An 18,536-nucleotide genomic window follows, 5' to 3' on the forward strand; every position below is an offset into this window, starting at 1 on the left:
GACCCAATATTATATTCTAAAAGTCACTTGTGGGCTTATTCTTCCATAAACCTAATAATCCTCCCATTAGCAAATCCCAAATATTTTAAGATAGAACCTTTAATTAAAGGACAATGACCCTCAAACCTCACAAGGCAAATTATATGCTAAAATTCTATTTAAATATTCAACTACATCTGTTGATTGCCATTATATATTTTAAAGCCAATTAAATCTTCGCTGAGATTATTTTCCTATTCTTAGATTTCCATTAGATGAATTCATTTTACTTTGCAATCTTTTAGTATATTATATAGGACCTTAATAAAACTTTTAACTGAACTGTTGAGTTGCACAAGACAACTATAGCCAACACTTAATTCATTGTTTAACTACAGTGGTTACCCAATCAAAAAGTCGATAACTAATAACAGTTGCCACCCTTCAACTAGGAAATAAACTTTTTAATGGGGACCACTGTATGAAGGTATATTATGCATAGTGTGTCATGTAACATTGATGCAAAAGTTTCTAATTACCAAAAGTAAACTCTCTCAGCTTATTAACTTGATGCATACATGACCAGTTAGATGACTAACTTGGCAATAGCTTGCTTATCTTGGATTTTTTTCAGTTACCCATAGATGCTTTGTTGCACTCCCATATTGAAGTTTTCAGTAAAAACTTACCTAAATAGACAAATATTATTTCTCCAGTTCAGTTTTGAAAGTATTAAATGACTGAAAAAATAAGTTGCTAAAATGTGATATGTGTGAAAATATTCAGACTTTAAAGAATGTCTCTTTAAATATATGAATTTAATAAATTACATTCGAACTAAAGGTAATATAAATTGGATCACTGCACTATGTCCATCAAATGACCAAGATTTTGCTCCCAGAAATACCTTAGTTCACTCAAGAACACACACAAGCACACACTCCCACACGCGCGCACACACAATATCCTAGGCAGGTGTTTGCCATCCAATGTCTTATCTATCTCTTTAAGGCTGGAAATGAATTGTATTTATTCCCAAAATTATTAATAGAACAATCTTTACTGAAGCAAAATATTTGTTTCCTTCAAAAGGCCTGGTAAGAGAAGTTATTTTAAGTCTTGTTCCCACTAGCTCAGTGACTTACAGCAAGTAAGAATGGAACATTAATGTAAAAAAATATTTCAAACTGAAAGGCACTGAGCATACTGTCTCTGTTTCCAAGTATCTGTAAGGTTATTTGGCATGGGTATCCAAATCAGAAATGTGTTTTTCTTTTAAATCTGGCAATCAGATTCTAAAGTAAAATATCCACAAACCTACCCATTATAAATAATTTGGTACCAAGAAGCCTACTTTAGGCCACCATAATAGTATTTAGAATCCCAACATACTAATTTAAAAATTACATGAAATTGTAAGCAAAAATATTGCTCACAGTAGAATGAAGTCATAATTTTATTCCCTCTTTATAGACAGATACATTTTATACAGTTTAAAGCAAATGACCCTACTACTGTTCTCGCGCAGAGCTTTGTTGTATTAAGAGGTAAAAAGGAAGAGAATTAATCTGTTTTTCCCCAGTATGTGAGTGATGACAGCTTCTAAAGGGAGGACGGTGAATGGATTCAACAACAGTTCTCATGGAGAAGCTCTGGTTAGGCCTGGGTACAGCACCACAGCTGTTACAGCAACCAAAGCTGCCATCAGAGGCATCCAAGGCCATTGTCTCTGTGTGGAGAAAAAAAAAAATCAATATCATATTTGTTCTAGTTTACACTACTCAGTTTACCCCTTGGTTCCGATAAGTCCTGAGCACCTGTTGATAAACATCACTAATATGTTTCCCAGGAACCTTTACTGTTGGGAAATCCTGACACCAAGGGGACAAACCACATTTGGCCTACCACAAGGAACTCCAAGTGTCATCAGAATGGCATGTCACAATGAGTCTCTTTAGTCCTACTGTATTTCCAACTTCGTTACAATACACACCTAGGATAATATCTCCTCTTAAACCTTTGAGGGATTAAGATGCTCTAATATTGTTTGCGCAAAAGAATTGCTAGGCCTATGCTATGCAATAACAGCATCCAACTTTTTTGCTTTGTGTGTTTAAGCCAGCTCTGAGATATTCATGCTAAGTGGATACTATCAAGATAACTTTTATTATTTTATGTCAAGGGTAACAAGTATTTTACACAGGACATATTGGGAGACATTGTAAATGTAGTGCAAGCTTAGAGTTAAGAATGCAAACCCACCACCTATCTCTTATTCCCACCTTGTCCTTTTTCCACGTTTTTCACAGCAGTAGTGAGAAAAGTGAAAAAAAGTGTTCAAAGTCAGAGAGGACATTCTAAATCCACAAATAAGAAATAAAAGGACCAAATTTCAATTTAAACAGACAAACTCTTCATTTTCCATGTTTGATTAAGTAATTAGTTTTCTTTCAGGCCCTATCACTGCAGTATTTCACAAAATATGCCCCATTTTGCTAAAGACAAACTGAGACCAAGTTAGAAGAGACACATTCAAAATTGGTTAGGTTAGAATTAATTCATAGTTAGAAATATCACAAAGAAACCACACAGATGTTAAGTGATTAGTTGATTGTTCAGCTTGACAGCATCACCACTACGGCATATTAAATGAAGGGTTTGCTTCAGGTAAATAAATATCCGTGAGCATTTCACCATGCACTATTTTACAAAAATGGCACAAACAGGCGACAGGGACAAACATACATTGACTGAACAGTAGTGCTTGTACCTTTCTCTACCACAATGGGCCGTAACACCAATACAGGAAAGCCAGGATTAGGCCGATGAATACGGCTGGGACGGGTTGTAATATGGAAGGCTAAAGAAGGCAAGGGATATTAAAAATCATTTTTGCTATAAAATCAATAAGGTAAAGATGATTTAGATGGGGGAAAATAAGTCAGAGTGAGTTTTGTTTTAATCGAAATGTATTAAAGACATCTAAGACGATACAGCATGATCTAATTTGGTATACAAAGTTAGTACACCACTCTACTCAAATGAACATGGATATTTAAAAATAAGATGAAGTAAGCAGAAAAATGTTCTAAGGAAGCCCTTTGTCACCACTTAGAATTTAGGATTTCAGGTCCAAATGAGCCTTAGACTGATTTGTCAAACTATCACATTAGTGTCTTCCTTTTTAAAAGGGGGGGAAAAAAAAGAGATAGGAGACTGAGCAAGGGTTTTCCTTTACAGAATGAAACCTCATCCAGGCATCCCTATGCAGTGGACTCTGCATATTCAGAAGGTCCAAGCAGCACTACAGATTCTTCATCCATTTCTTCACATTCAGCAATTTTCAGCCTCCTGCCCACAAGAAAAAATTCTCTTCCTATGAATAACTTACAATTATATCACAATGGAAACCCTGTAGTCAAGACACTTCTATGAGACTGCAACATTATTCAACATTGGCAATGAAGTGTACCACAATGATGGAGTACATATCCATCAGGGGACCCTGGGAGATGAAAATCTCCACCAGGTCATCAGCTTCTGATAAGTCCAACTTTTAGCAATTTGGGCTAAGTCTTGATCTCTCACGTTGTGACAATGTTGTGTTTCTAGACAAATTTCAGGCCCTCGACATAACACATACATTGTCGCTCAATGTTTTAATTGCACAGAAATTTGTTCAATTAGTTTTAATAGACACTAACACACCTCTTTACTTTGAGCTTTGGCTGGATAACCTCTATCCTGTGTCATGCATTGGTTAATTCAATTTAAAAGGAGTGACTGATATAGGTGATGAGAATTAACTCATTAACTAAGTTTATTTTTTAAACTATCCTTAGAAGACACCTGATTTTTCTGTTTCTCTGGCTATATATGTGTGTAGACATACCTACTCAGGAGTAAGTTCAGATCATGCTAGATGTCTTTTTAGTGCTCTTTTGTGCTAAGCCATGTTGAGTTTGTATAGTCAGCTAAATATGAGAAACTCATGTTTACAGACTTCATGGAATAAGTTTCTAATAGATTTTTTTTAAAGTAATACAGGCATTTCATAGCGTAACTTCAAATAAAGGTCAACATATATGAAATTTAGAAGGTGTTCTGCCCTGTGCAATACATGCCTTGAATTTATGCTAATTTAAATTTGTTTTAATCAAAGCAATATCCAATGGGCAAGTTATGTGTAATTATAATCAAGGCATTTTCTTGCAGTATCACTCTTGTAGTTTGTGCTGAAAATCCAAGTGACATCTTCTCACAAGAAGCATGGTGGTAGAAATAATCAATGCAGTGTCAAAAAAGTGCCAAAAGCATTTCAAATTGATCAAAGCACTTAACATGCTCAGAACCATTCACATGGATAAATCCATCACTTCAAGTCTCAGGAAATCATCAATAAACTACAAACATGCAAATACATGTAGCTCCATAGGTCTATGCATTTAGAACATAACATTGCTTTTTAAAATTAATTCTTCACCCCGTCAAAAGAAAGAGGAACACAAAAATCCTGTGGATTTCCAATATAAGTTTGCAAATGGAGGAAAGGAATTCTCTCCTCTAGCATTTATAGCACATAGAATGGTCTACTGCATTTTATTTTAGCTGTATGCTGTATGCACCCATACAACATGCATGACATACATTAAAGGCAGCCACCACCTTAAATGTACTTGCCCACAAAAGACAAGACAAACTTTTTATTTTCTCCCCACACCACCCTGAAATATAATGAAAGTTTCCTCATTGCTATCCTCCTGTCAAACCAATGCTTGATTAAAAACATGCCCCTTACACTATGATTGAAGATCTGTAAACTCAGGTTTTGGCAGGCCAAAAAGGGAGGAAGTTCCACAGTTGGTGTCTTTTCTTCCAAAAAATCTTAGCCAAGAGTGAGGTGAAAGATGATGGCTTCAGCCACAAGAAGAGATTAGTAGTATTTGGAAAAAACTTCCAGGCCCTTGGAAGCTTCAGGATATTTTGAGTCACCTAGCAAGATGATTCTTGAGAATGCCCAAGCTTAACTAAATTTTCAAAGTTTTAAAAATGTCACCCCATGAGTGTTGAATTGAGACTCCTCTTAGGAATTCCTCCATACACTCTTGGCTGTTGCTCATTTTATTCTGACCTCCTCCAGCCTCCCCATTCTCTTGTTTCCCCTCAGTCCTTCCTCCCAGTTTTTCACTGACATACTTAGTTTGCTTCCTGAGGTCCAGGTTCTTAAAAGGTTAAGTGTAAGGAATCTAGTACTTACCACCAGCCACTCAGAGGATGTCTACACTGCATTATAAACTCATGTTTGAGCCCAACCCCCCCTACCATCCACACAAAATCTGACTCAATTCAGCAAGCACTCAGGACTCGAATTCTAGGACCCAATCGGGTGGTGAGTCTGAGCCCAAGTCCTCCTGGGACTTGGGTCCTAGCCCTGTCAGTTTGCAGTCTGGACGCAGATCAAGCTATAGATCCAAGTCAGAAGGTCTGCATAGTGCAACATGGGTGTGTTAACATGGTTGTGAGACCTGGGTCCAGCAATTGTAAACCAAAGTTTTGAATGCAGTGTGGATGCTCAAGCATGGGCTTGGAAACATCTAGTCCACAAACGTGGGTGCCAAAGACCTGGGTTTACAATGCGGTGCAGACATACCTCTCATGTATTCCCTGCTGACACAGGCCCTTTTTCCTGTTCCCTCTCACTCACAGTGCTTAATGCCAGAAGGGACCACTAGAGCGTGGTCTGTCATTAAAAATTTGGGGAAGGATTCCAAGCAGGAAAGAAACTGGTGTGAGATTACCAAGAACAGCACATACAGCAAAAAGAAGAGAGTGAATGTGGCCTCCCCTTCTCTTTCCTCCTCTCCCAATTCTGCTGCATGTTAAGAAGTATACAGGGGTTATATTAGTTCTAACAGTGTCAGTGGCATTCAGAGGTCGCTGTGCTTTGTAGGCACCAAAAGTTGTCTCTGGCAGTATACTCCATCCTGTGATATATTTAAAAATTAAATTACTACAGAAAAGACCATTCCAGTTACTGAGGCTGGAAAGCATAGTGCATTTGAGCTATACTTCCCAGCCTAAGTTCCCAGTTAAGCTGCGCGGCTCTGCAGCAGCCTATTTAGCTCCGCGCAGGCACTCAAGGAACCAGCCCGGGGACCTGCCATGGCTGGGGTGCCCTTTCCCTGACCCCCACCTAGCCTGGCCCCCAACCTGCTGTGCCTGGACCTGCTGGCGAGGCGTGGCCAGAGTGGCCCGGGCCCAGCCACGGTTGGGGTGGGGCAGGATGGCCAGGGCTGGTGCCAGGCACAGCTGGAGAAGCCCATACCCACTGGGGCAGCATGGCTGGAGCGGCATGGGGCCAACTGCGGCCAGCCCTCTCCCTGCCTGGACCCAGCTGCGGCAGCCCACCCCGAGCCCAGACCTGCTGGGGCCAGGGGAGAAGCACCTATCCTGCAGCCGCAGCCCCAGAGCTGCTGCACCGGGGAGAGGTGCCCCTCACCCCCATCCCAGGTGTTGCTATGGGGAGAGAGAGCTGGGGGGAGTCCTCTCTCCCCACTGTAGCCCCTGAGCACCCTCCTGCACCACAAACCCCTTATCCCCAGCCCCAACCCAGAGTCTACACCCCCAGCCAGAACCCTCACACCTTGCACCACAACCCGATGCCCGAGCCCTGAGCCCCTTATCCCTGGCCCGACCCCTGAACCTGCACCCCCAGCTGGAACCCTCACACCCCTGTGCCCCAGCCCTGAGCCCCTCATCCCTTGCCCCAGCCCTGAGCCTGCACCTTCAGCCAGGGCCCTCCCACCCTGTACCCCAACCCTCTGCCCCAGCCCTGAGCCCCCTCCCACACTCCAAACCCTTGGCCCCACCCCCACCACATGAATTTTGTTATGTTCACCAATATGAAGGTGATGTGTCACACACCACCTTCATATTGGTGCACATAATACAATTCATTCCACACATGGGTGAGAAATATTAGAGGGAACACTGTTCTCAACGTGTGCAGTACTAGCCCATCACGGCCCTTTGTCCTTAAGAGGCAAGACCAGGAGACAGTCAGAGGATAACATTTACTGAACGGACCATCACACAGAAGGAAAATATCCTGGGAAAGATCTGTTTTTCCTGTTATTTTTACTAAAATTGTGTCCAGGTCTTTTGACTTCTGTACAGAAGATTTTCAGAGAGGATTTTTTGCATTTTTTTGTGAAGTGAAAACGTTTTACCTGGCTCTGTTTGCTAGTCATTAGTCCATATTTTTAAAGAGAGCAGAAGCACAGGGACATGTGTAAAACAGTGTATGCAGTTATGCACCTAATTTATGTGCACTATTACTGCAATTGTGTATTCAATCTGCATATTTGCACATGGAAATACACAGGAATCTAAATGGTTACTTGCATGTACAAAGACAGTAGGGCAGCACAGATTAGGTATGCATTTGCAGGTGGATTTTTGTACACATCCCTTTTGAAAATCTGGTCTTTACTGTGTAACACTCAGATGTTGTCACAATCAACACAAGACTTGCCATCACAGAGGCCCACACATAATTTGTACAGACTCACATTGTTTCCTTTTTCTTGTAGCAGCTTCAGGTTGTCTTTACATTGTTTGAGCTCATCTGTGATTGATTGCTTTTCTTGCTCAGTCATCTCAAACTTCAACTTCAGCTCTGAGAGTACAGTCTGTGTCTTTTCATACTAAAGGCAAAGAAAAAATCATCTACAGACTCATCTTAAATTGGACATTAGATGTTAAGTTCTGTTAAAGTAAGTCAATGAAGCTTCAGAAAAACTCTTCCTTTATCAACCACGTTTCAAGATAATTTGGTCTGAACTAGCAGTTCTATATAAAAACAGCAGATGAGAGATCTGTTTGGAGGATAATTAAAACCATCTTATATCCCAAAGAAAAACTACAACAAAGAACCTTCTTCCATTCCTACTGAAACAGTCTTCTAAGTTTCCTTTTTACTATGATTTCTCCCCCTTGTGTTGAAGGCTTAGAACTAGCTGCATGTATGCATTTGCTTTTTGGTAGCAAAGAGACTCATAACATCCTACTGCAGCTATAACTAAAGGAGAACAAAGTTTTATTTATATAACGGCTTATCTTGCATGATACCAACATCTTTACTAATGCCATAGGTTATATTCATAAATTACGTCAGCTACGACTAGAATGCAGCCTTCTTCTTGGATAGAAGACAGCAACTAAAAGTGCATACTACCGCACTTGGTTTTAAAAAAGTAAGTAAGGACCACCATTATCCAAATGAAACTGCATAGGGAATTTAAGAAGGCAGAATATAACACCACAAATCAAAATTTAGCCTAGAAATTGAGGCTACACTCCCCTAACACTAGTATAAAGTGATATGCAAACTTTAATGACAACTTCAGTAACTCTTTTACATTTCATTCAAAAAATAGCACATCCAACCACAGTATGCCCCCTAAGGACATACAGGGCACGAGTTCAGAACGGACTCAAAGTAGTATTTCTCCTACTCAATCTACTTCCTACCACACTCAGAGTTTTCCTTTGTAGGTTTCCCATACATTTGCTAACCAGATCAGACCCAGCTTTGTTTGTGATATAATCAACAGTGATGCTTCATTAGAATGATTTAAGTTGCCTACGACATTCTAAGATAGTCCACTAATTCTGGAGTTTATCATTTACACAAACAAAAATATTTTCATATCGGGGGGGGGGGGAGAATTATGCAGTTCTCAAGAAGGATGAATTCACTATAGCATGTCATGTGAAACTACAGTGTGCTGGTGGCCAACTCCACTGACAGCCACACCTGAATATATTCAACTTATGTGCCACACCAAACACAATGTGACGGTGTCCCTCATTAATCAAGAGGGACAATAAATAGTAAGAACAGGTGTTCGCATGGCACTGTTGTAGCCAGTGTTGCAAGATATTTACGTGCCAGATTCACTAAAGATGCATATGTCCCTTCATGCTTCAACCCCCATTCTAGAGGGCATGCGTTCATGCCGATGACTGCTCTGCTTGATAACGATCCAAAGGTGTGCGGAACGATGCACATTCATTTTCATCATCTGAGTCAGATGCCACCAGCAGAAAGTTGATTTTTTTTTTTTGGTGGTTCAGGTTCTTTGGTTTCTGCATCTGAATACTGCTCTTTTAACCTTTCTGAAACCATGTTCCACACCTCCTCCCTCTCAGATTTTGGAAGACACTTCAGATTCTTAAACCTTGGATCCACTGCTGTAGCTATCTTTAGAAAACTCACATTGTACCATTTTTGTATTTTGCCAAATCTGCAGTGAAAGTGTTCTTAAAATGAACAATATGTGCTGGGTCATCATCCAAGACTGCTATAACATGAAGTATATGGCAGAACGCGGGTAAAACAGAGCAGGAGACATGTAATTCTCCCCCCAAGGAGTTCAGTCACAAATGTAATGAATGCATTTTTTTTAAATGAGCATCACCAGCACGGAAGCATGTCCTTTGGAATGGTGGCTGAAGCATGAAGGGGCATATGAATGTTTAGCATATCTGGCATGTAAATACCTTGCAATGCCAGCTACAAAAGTGCCATGCGAACGCCTGTTCTCATTTTCAGGTGACATTGTAAATAAGAAGCGGGCAGCATTATCTCCCGTAAATGTAAATGAATTTGTTTGTCTGAGCGACTGGCTGCACAAGAAGTAGGACTGAGTGGACTTGTAGGCTCTAAAGGTTTACATTGTTTTGTTTTTGAGTGCAGTTATGTAACATCAAAAATCTACATTTGTAAGTTGCACTTTCACAATAAAGAGATTGCACTACAATACTTGTATAAGGTGAATTGAAAAATACTGTTTTTTGTTTATCATTTTTACAGTGCAAGTATTTGTAATAAAAATATAAAGTGAGCCCTGTACACTTTGTATTCTGTGTTGTAATTGAAATCAATACATTTGAAAATGTAGAAAAACATACTGAATACATTTGAATTGGTATTCTATTGTTTCACAAGTGTGATTAAAAGCGCTTAGACAATGTGTCAAACATTCCTCTGTCAAGGGAAGCTTCTTCCTATCATTCAAGGTCTATAGATATTCAAATTATTTTATAGGCTACAAGGTAACCTTCACAACAGATCATTGGGGGGCTAGAAACCATTGCTTTAAGCATCAAAGCTAAAAGTTCTATATCCATAAAAGAGCTAAAAGTAGCAGCTCCTTTATGGATATAGAACTTCTGTAGTTATAATGTTATATGTTAACATTAATTTACATTTTTTTCTGAAATATGAAAATGGTATATAACATCATGGTGATGAATTTATGACAAAGCAAGGAAAAGGATTACAAAAAGGATAATGAAAAATCCACCAGTGGCTGGATAAAGCTTTTCTAATTGTGTTCATGAGAAAAGGAACTAACTATTGCAGCTTTTTTCCCCCATAGAGCGTGTGCTTTCGCAGCCTCATTGGAAGGGTTCTAACTTTATCATATGCACTTCTTAATCACCTTCAAAAGTCCTGAGGATCCAAGCGAGGCTCTATTAAATAGGAAGGACACTCATCTTTGCAGAGGATGTGAATTCCTAGTGCTTAGGAAAAATGGGTGCGTCTAATATAATACACAAATTGTCTCAGAACAGTTACTACCTGTTTATAAAGGTTACTGGGAATTTAATGCTGTGGTCAAGAAGATGACTGCCTATCTGCCATCTGAATGGTAGTCGTAAGGGAAAGCTGCCCATGAACAGCTTAACAAACAGAGTAAAAGCAAGTATTTAGAAAGTTGCCAAACACACATCTTATTTGAGCTTCCCTTTAAGGTTCACATATTTCCTCATTTGTGCATCAAGTCCCACTGACACAGAACCACTAATAACAATTTTCAGAAGTTTTGAGGTCATAGCTATTTTCACTGTATTTCCATCTAGCTAGCATAAATATCAGTCGCTGGTCATAGGATCCAATCATAACAGGAATTAATGTCTTTCCTTTTACCTCTTTCTGAACATCCTTTGCTTGATTCTCAGCTTCACTGAGTAGAGTTTTTAGACTAGCTGCATCGCGTTGATGCTGTTCCTTCAAAGATCCCACTTGATTTTCAAGTTCCTTTCGGGTCATTTCAAGAACACTTAGATCACCGGTTAGCGCTAAACTCTGTCTCTGAGAACTGCAAAACAATATTCAATTCATGCCTCACATTTTAAAGTAAAACATTTACATAATTTATAAAGCACTTTTTATCCCTAAGAACTTTACAAACCATATGCATACCATACAGCACTACCAAATTGCAGCTACCCCTGGGATGGAGAGCAGCATCAGCACACCATATAACAAAGGAACTGGGGAACGTCGGTGCCGCAGGTCTCTATCAGAGTCTGACTGTGGTGCCGTTCTTACTGCTGAAGCTGGGGTGCTGCGTAGCGAAGCGCTCGGTGCCAGGTCTTGGCGCACCACTGGAGGCTGAGAGCCAAGAGACAGCTCCATGGGGAGCTGTCCTAAGCGAAAGTCCTGCTCCTTCTTAGTACGGGTATGAAAACGCTTGCAGATCCTGCAGTTCTCTGCTTGGTGAGACTGCCCCAGACGCTTCAGGCAAGAGTCTTAGGGGTCGGCCCTTGACATAGGCTTGGAGCAGGAGCCTTAGGGCTTAAAGCCCAGAGCCTTGGGCATGAGCCCATGCAAAAGACAGGGAGGAGGGAAACCCCTTCCAACCCCACTAATAAGAACAACTATACTATAACTATAACACTATACTATAACTATCAACTATTAAACTATGTAGGAAAAACGCTAGGGAGAGTGGAGAGTAGCAAAGCCAAGCTCCACAGTTCCAACAACCGTCATGGGCGGTAAGAAGGAAGTAAGGGGGCGCTCGGTCGGCTGGGGTATATCCAGCGCCATGAAGGCGCCACTCCAGGGGGCTCCCCAGCTGACCCACCGGATGTTCTCCGACGGCCGCGCATGCGGCGTGCGCACACCTAATTGAAATTGATATGAGCAAGCACTCTAAGAATAATACTATTTTTGGATTATTATTTATACACTGAAAATAATTACAAATACTTTGAGTAGAAACTAACTCAGAAGAACAGTGCATCTCAATGAGATAGTTACAGTATGCATAATGTACATATATCTACTTCAATTCTAGCTTATCAGTAACAAATTAATAAATATCTTGAATATTCTAAAATAGAAAATATAATGGTCTTCATGCAAATTAATTATTTCATAAAGTTTTGTGCTTCATTAATGTAAAAATCTGTACGTTAATAATTAAATACTAAGTATTTAAGTTAAGCAATTGTAATTTGTGACTATAAAATATAAGCAATAGAAATATGAACCACTCTCTTAGAAACCACTGGCTTTCTTTTAAGAATAGAAACAGATCATCTGTGTCCCCACATCTGAGCATGAACATTTTCTGTGAAGAAACACAAGTGCAAAAGTGATCACATATTTACGTGCACAGACCACTGTGACTACTTTTAGAAAATTAGCCTGTGCTACATTTTTACCTAGTCAGGATGGAGTAAGATCCTGTGGGGAAAAAGATTGGTGCACATCGTCAGTGAGAATATACCACTAGAGAGGCCTGAACTGGCAACAGAGGGTTGCTGGGAATATAACAGGTCTAGATATTGTTATATGGGAAACTATAATGGGGAGGTGTGGTGGTGGTGGTGGTGGTGGTAGACTGGATACAGTAGAAACGTGGGGTAGGAGAGAAGAGGGAAATGAAGTGTCAGGAGTTAGAGAAAATGGGAGTAGAAATAGAATGAAGGGAGATTCATGTATAAGATTTGGCTTCAGTTTGCCTAAAACAATAACTCGTCCCTTCTTGGAATGCTCCACTGCAGGGAACTTCCATTGGTAACTATAACTAGAACCTATGGCACTGAGAACATTAAAAGAAAAGGGTAGGTACGTGGTAAAAATTCAAGTCTAAAAGAAGAAGAGGTTACTCACTTTGTGCAATAACTGTGGCTCTTTGAGAGGTCTCTCTCTATGGGTGCTCTACTTCAGATGTGCATGTGCCTCTTGAGCCCCTGATCAGAGATTTTACATTAATGATGTCTGTTTGGCCCATGCATGCGCCCTGTACCTCCTCATGTCAGACACCAAGGCTATATGCGGGTGCACATGCAACCCACCTTCAGGTTTCTTCTCCACCAGAACATCCCTAGAGAACAGTCCAAAGCAGAGGGGAAGGAGGGTAAATAGTGGAGCACCCAAGGGACATACATCTCAAAGAACCACAGTTACTGCATAAAGTGAGTAACCTCTTCTTAGACTAGTGTCCAGGTGCTCCACGTCAGGTGACTTCAGAGCAGTCTCAGATACTCTCAGATACTAGCACAGTCTTAAGAAATGCCACAGATGTTGCTTGTGATCTGTCAAACGTGCTATCACCCTTTGGGTTGGGGGGGGGGGAGAAGGGAGAATGAATGCCTGCAGCATCATAAGTGATAATGCATTCAGATATCCCTCTTAATAGTCTCTGAGCAGAGATTGCGGACCTTTTGGATCTATCTGCATAGCAGATGAAGAGCTTAAGTGACTTTTGAAATTGTTTGGTCCTATTGAAGTAGAAAGCTAATGCCCTAAAAATACAGGACATGGAAACAGGATTCCTACACAGAGCTATGTGGTGTCAGAAAAAACATTGGATGATGAATGGATTGGTTAAACTGGAACTCCAATAGAACATTAGGTAAGAATTTAGAGTGTGAACATAAAGACACTTGGTCTTTGAATACCATAAAGGAGGGGGAGATCTGCCATCAAGGCTTCCCTCTCCCCAATTCTGCAGGTCGACATGATGGCTACTAAAAAGGCCATTTTCTTAGTTAAATGGAGCAGAGAACAGGTTGCCATAGGTTCAAATGGAGGTCTCAAGGTAACTAAGGACCAAGTTTAGGTTCCAGGCTTGGTGGGGACTTTTATCTGGGGTAGAGATTCCCCAAACTCTCAATAAACCTAGATGATACCAGGTGAGCAAAAAATGGAGAATTCTTCTCCTGGAGGATGAAAGGCTGATATTGCAGCCAAATGGGCCTTAATCAGACTAACTTTCTTCAGATTCAGCAGGTAATCCAGGATGACAAAGTGGCACAAATTCCGGAGGAGGCAGCAACACCACCACCAATGGAAAAATCTCTTCTATTTCTGCAGATAAGAAGTTTGGGTTGACCTCTTTCTACTATTCATTAACACCTGTTGTACTTCCACAAAGCGAGAGGATTCTAACTCCATGAACCATCAAGGAACTATACCCTGAGGTGGAGAACTCCTACAATGGTGTGAACCACACGACCCTTATCCTGTGAGAGGAAATGAGATGTGGTTGCATCTAACCACCATTCAAGCCCAAAGGTGGAGCAGGTAAGGGTACCAAACTTGTCTCGACCAGACTGGCACTATAAGGGTAACTCTGGTCCTGTCTGATTTTGTTAATCACCCTTCATATCAACAGTGTTGGGGAAAATGCATACAACCGACCTTTCTTCCAAGACAGAAGAAAACTTCTCCCCTCTCAAGTAGAAAAAAGGGCACCTCTTGTTCCTGCAGGTGGTGAAGAGATCCACCTTTGGCAGTGTCCATCTTTGCAATATGCTGTGGAGAACTTGAGAGTCTAACTCCCATTCATAGTCCTGTGAGGACATAGGCTGTAGTGTTCTGGATATCTGGGAGGGTGGACCACTGAAATTTGGATTTGATGAGCTATACACGAGTCGCATAATTTCATGGCTTTAATGCACAAGTGCTCTTTGCTGCTTGTTGACATAAAACATGCAGGATAAGTTGTCAGTCATGACCCTGATTGATATGTCCCTAATGAGGAGTGTGAAATGAAGGCGGTGTTCCTCAGAGCCAGGATTGATCTGGAGACTGGTTTCCTAAATTGTCTATCTGCCCAGAGTCATGAGGGCATTGAAGTGGGCTCTTCGTCCCAACTGTGAACAGTGGCAGGTGTCTGACGCACGTTGTTGGCTGGATCTCAGAGCATCTCGTTAATGGGTACCACCACACTGGAGGATGTTGCTGACTGCAGGATATCCAACAGTTTGTGCTGTGAGTCCCCTGACTTCTTCAAATGGAATTTGAAGAGCATCCACTACCCCCTTATGAGGTCTTGAAATTGCCAAAAATGGTTGGCCAGGAATGGTGGTATAGGCATAACTGCCTCACTCGGAGACAAGGATAAAATAGGTATTGGAGGGGTGGCCTCTATCTGCCCTGGCCTCCTGCTCCTCAAATGTCTCCTCCTGTGTGTGGCAGAAGGAGGGCAGGGGAAGGGAAGCTGGTTGGGGAGGAGTGGGCTGTACAGCTCTAATACCATAGGAGATAGTACCAGTAGTCTGTGAACTGCTGCTGATAAGCAGCCCAGGGGTCCCAGTCTGGTCCCTTCCCCCGCTCCCCAGGAGTGGGGGTGGCATGCAGGGTTGGTTCCACCACCTTAATGATGAGTGCAAACTTTCCTGTGATGGTCAAAGAATGGGTTCCTGAAGACCCCTGAACGGAAACAGAAGAGACCACCTGGAAGTCTCCTTCATACTCCTCACTATTATCCAATGGAGGGGCACCGGCAGAAAATGGTGGAAAGTTATGCGATAGTGGAGGACGGTGGTCCAGAGATCAGGGTCTTGGTACTGAGAGGTGCTCAATTCCCATGAGAAACAGGGACTCTGGTTCATCCATTACGGAAAGGTCCTTTGTGTATCTAAACTTCTGAGGTATTGAGTAGGGGTTCGGTAGCAATGCAGTAGCAGAGGACAATATCACACTGATGGTGGGCGTACCGATGTAGATGCCAATGATGCCTTGGTGCCATTGCTTGCTTGGTACCAAGAGTGCTGAATGCATAGGTATCAACGGTGGGGCTGTGCTTGATTGTGCCAGTCCAGAGTGCCCATGCTTGCCCTCCTCATTCCTGGTACAGGGTACCAAGGATGTCCCTCTCCTTTGAGCTCCAGGACTTTCCAGCCCCACCAGTATTGAGGGAGGAGTCCCTTGACTGAATGGTATCGAGTCGAGAGGTCTAAGCTTTGGAGGCTGTAGATGTCACAAGGGACCTGGGTTTTTTTTGAGCTGGTTCCTTAGGATGAGAGTTCATATTTCTCTTTTTTGGAAGGCTTCCCTCAAGCCTCCAAAGCCTTCCACTTCTTCAGGGAAGCCTGCGCCGAGGTTGAAGGGACACTGGATCTGTTCAGAGCAGATTTATGGGTGGGGGAGGAGTCTCCTGACCCAACTCAGAAACTGGTCAAAGGGAGCATTCCATCATCAGCAATCTGAATTTAATCTCCCTCTTCTTCCTTGCCCTGGACTTGAGGGCCAAAGCAGAAGTTGCTCTTCTGGGAGATGTGAGACTGCCCAAAGCAATGGACTCACTTAGAGGGGCAGTTGCTCACAGGTATAGCCTCTTGGCAGGAGAGGCAGTGTTTGAAACCCACTGAGCCACATATGCACTGCTAGGAAAAATAAGTCTCTCAGAGAAGAAAGAGAGGAGTAAAAAATCTCTTACACTTTTTCTTTAACTATAATTATTACTAACAAATAACTAATCTTAACAAACATCTCTAGAAAAACAGAACAGCTGAGACATGCTCAAAGCGGACATGCTAAGGCTCAGTCTCAGGCTGAGGTGGTTGAGAAGGAACTGAAGGTGGTTCACCCACACACCCCTGTACAGCCTTGGTGTCCAGTATGAGGAAGCACAATGCACATGGGCAGGTCAAACAGACGCTGCTAATGGACCGTTTCCAATCAAGGACTCAAGAGGTGCATGGGCACCTGAAGCAGGGCACCGATGTGGATACTACTTGAAGAAAAACAGGTTATTGTCTCAGTACTATACTCTAGATGAACAATCAAGACACAAGATTCCAAAAGTGAAGACAAAAGGGATAACGGAGGAAGAGGGGATAAAACGGACAAATTACTACTGTGTAAGTTGGATGTCTTAAGCATTCTTTAGCAGTAGGGTAAAAGGACTCAAGAATGAAGGAACAAAAAGATCAAAACATATTCTAAATAATCCTGTCACACACACTTTATTATTATTTCATTGTGAAGTATATACTTGTTGTAAGAATGGGAGATTTACCTTTATTAATTGCCATAACATGGTAAATGAAATACATCTTACAACATAGTATCGTTTCAGTGAAGTCTACCATAACTAAGGCTAAGATTTTGTCATGGATATTTTTAGTAAAAGTCACAGACAAGTCACGGGCAATGAAGAAAAATTAATGGAATCCCGTGACCTGTCCCTGACTTTTACTAAAAATATCCATGATAAAATGGGAAGGGACTGGGCAGCTGTGGGGCGGCTGGGAGCCCAGGGGTCCCCACCACCCATGGAGGCTGAGAGCTCCCGGGTCCACCTGCCCTCTTCCCAGCAGCAAGGAGCTGCAGGAATCCCTCTACTGCTGCCAGAGTGGGGAGCTGAGGGGGTTCCCCTGCCTGCCCCAGTGGTGGTTGGGGAAGTCTCCATCCCCCACAGCAGCCAGGAGCTGCGGGGTACCGCCCCTGCCTGGGGTGGCTGGGAGCTTGGGGGCCCGCTGCCTCAGGTGGTGGGGGTACTTCACAGCTCTCTGCTGCTGCAGGAGGTGGCAGGACCCTGCAGCTCCCAGCTGTTGGGGCTGAAGTCACGGAGGTCTTTGAAAGTCATGGATTCCGTGACTTCTGTAACCTCTGTGACAAAATCATAGCCTTAACCATGAACATCAGTGATGTGACAGAACAGAACACGGGTCGGCAACCTTTGGCACCCGGCCCATCAGGGTAAAGCCGCTGGCAGGCCGGGCCCATTTGTTTATCTAGAGTGTCCACAGGCACGGAGCCCTGCAGTTCCCACTGGCTGCGGTTTGCCGTTCCCGGCCAACAGGAGCTGTGGGAAGCAGTGGCTAGCTAGTCCCTCGGCCCAAGCCGCTTCCTGCAGCTCCCATTGGCTGGGAGCGGCGAACCATGGCCAGTGAGAATTGCAGGGCTCTGTGCCTGCGGACACTCCAGATAAACAAACCGGCCCGGCCAGCCAGTGGCTTTACTCTGACAGGCCAGGTGCCAAAGGTTGCCGACCCCTGGAATAGAGGATCCTGTAATCCTATCTCAATGTTATTTGCAAACTCCAAATGTTAAGCATTTTCTAATCCAAGTTTTTATACATTTTTTTTTCTTTTGGGCAGTAAAGGAAGACAACTTTTACTAAGTTTAACTGACATCAGAATGCATATTCCCAAGTCCCTATTAAAGTGGCAAAATTTAATTTAAAATAGGATGTGTCATCTGAAGCATATTCTATGTTCATTAGTAATATACAAATATTTAAAGAATGGAGCACAAAATGTGTAAATGTAACTAATTGTAAACGTGAACTGTTCTTTGACCAAAATGATCTGTAAATCAAAAGTTAATAAAATGCATAATATACACTCCAGTTCTCTTGTGTACATGCTATTTAAAAAACAAAACAAAAAACATAATTGGCCCCTAATTTTTGAAGTCCTTTTTAGCTGTTATAGAAACCTTTTGAGCTAAGACCATTTGT

The 18,536-nt window shown here is 42.0% G+C and overlaps 1 protein-coding gene across 29 annotated transcripts in view; it reads right to left on the reverse strand.

Moving 5' to 3' along the window:
* Positions 1-1,422: 1,422 nt before the first annotated feature.
* Positions 1,423-18,536, reverse strand: part of SLMAP (sarcolemma associated protein) — a 161,790-nt gene continuing 144,676 nt past the window's right edge. For 19 of the 29 annotated variants that reach the window (XM_073351457.1, XM_073351449.1, XM_073351460.1 and 16 more), the window contains 3 exons: positions 10,976-11,147; positions 7,551-7,685; positions 1,423-1,708 (listed from right to left, as the gene is read on the reverse strand). In XM_073351457.1, the coding sequence (XP_073207558.1) occupies positions 1,619-1,708; positions 7,551-7,685; positions 10,976-11,147 (397 nt within the window). In that variant the 3' untranslated portion in view covers positions 1,423-1,618. Of the gene's footprint in view, positions 1,709-2,749; positions 2,840-7,550; positions 7,686-10,975; positions 11,148-18,536 lie in introns of all 29 variants that reach the window. The other 10 variants (XM_073351459.1, XM_073351447.1, XM_073351470.1 and 7 more) reach the window with 1 other exon arrangement.

The sequence above is a fragment of the Lepidochelys kempii genome, chromosome 7 (assembly GCF_965140265.1).
Source record: "Lepidochelys kempii isolate rLepKem1 chromosome 7, rLepKem1.hap2, whole genome shotgun sequence".
Classification (NCBI taxonomy): domain Eukaryota; kingdom Metazoa; phylum Chordata; order Testudines; family Cheloniidae; genus Lepidochelys; species Lepidochelys kempii.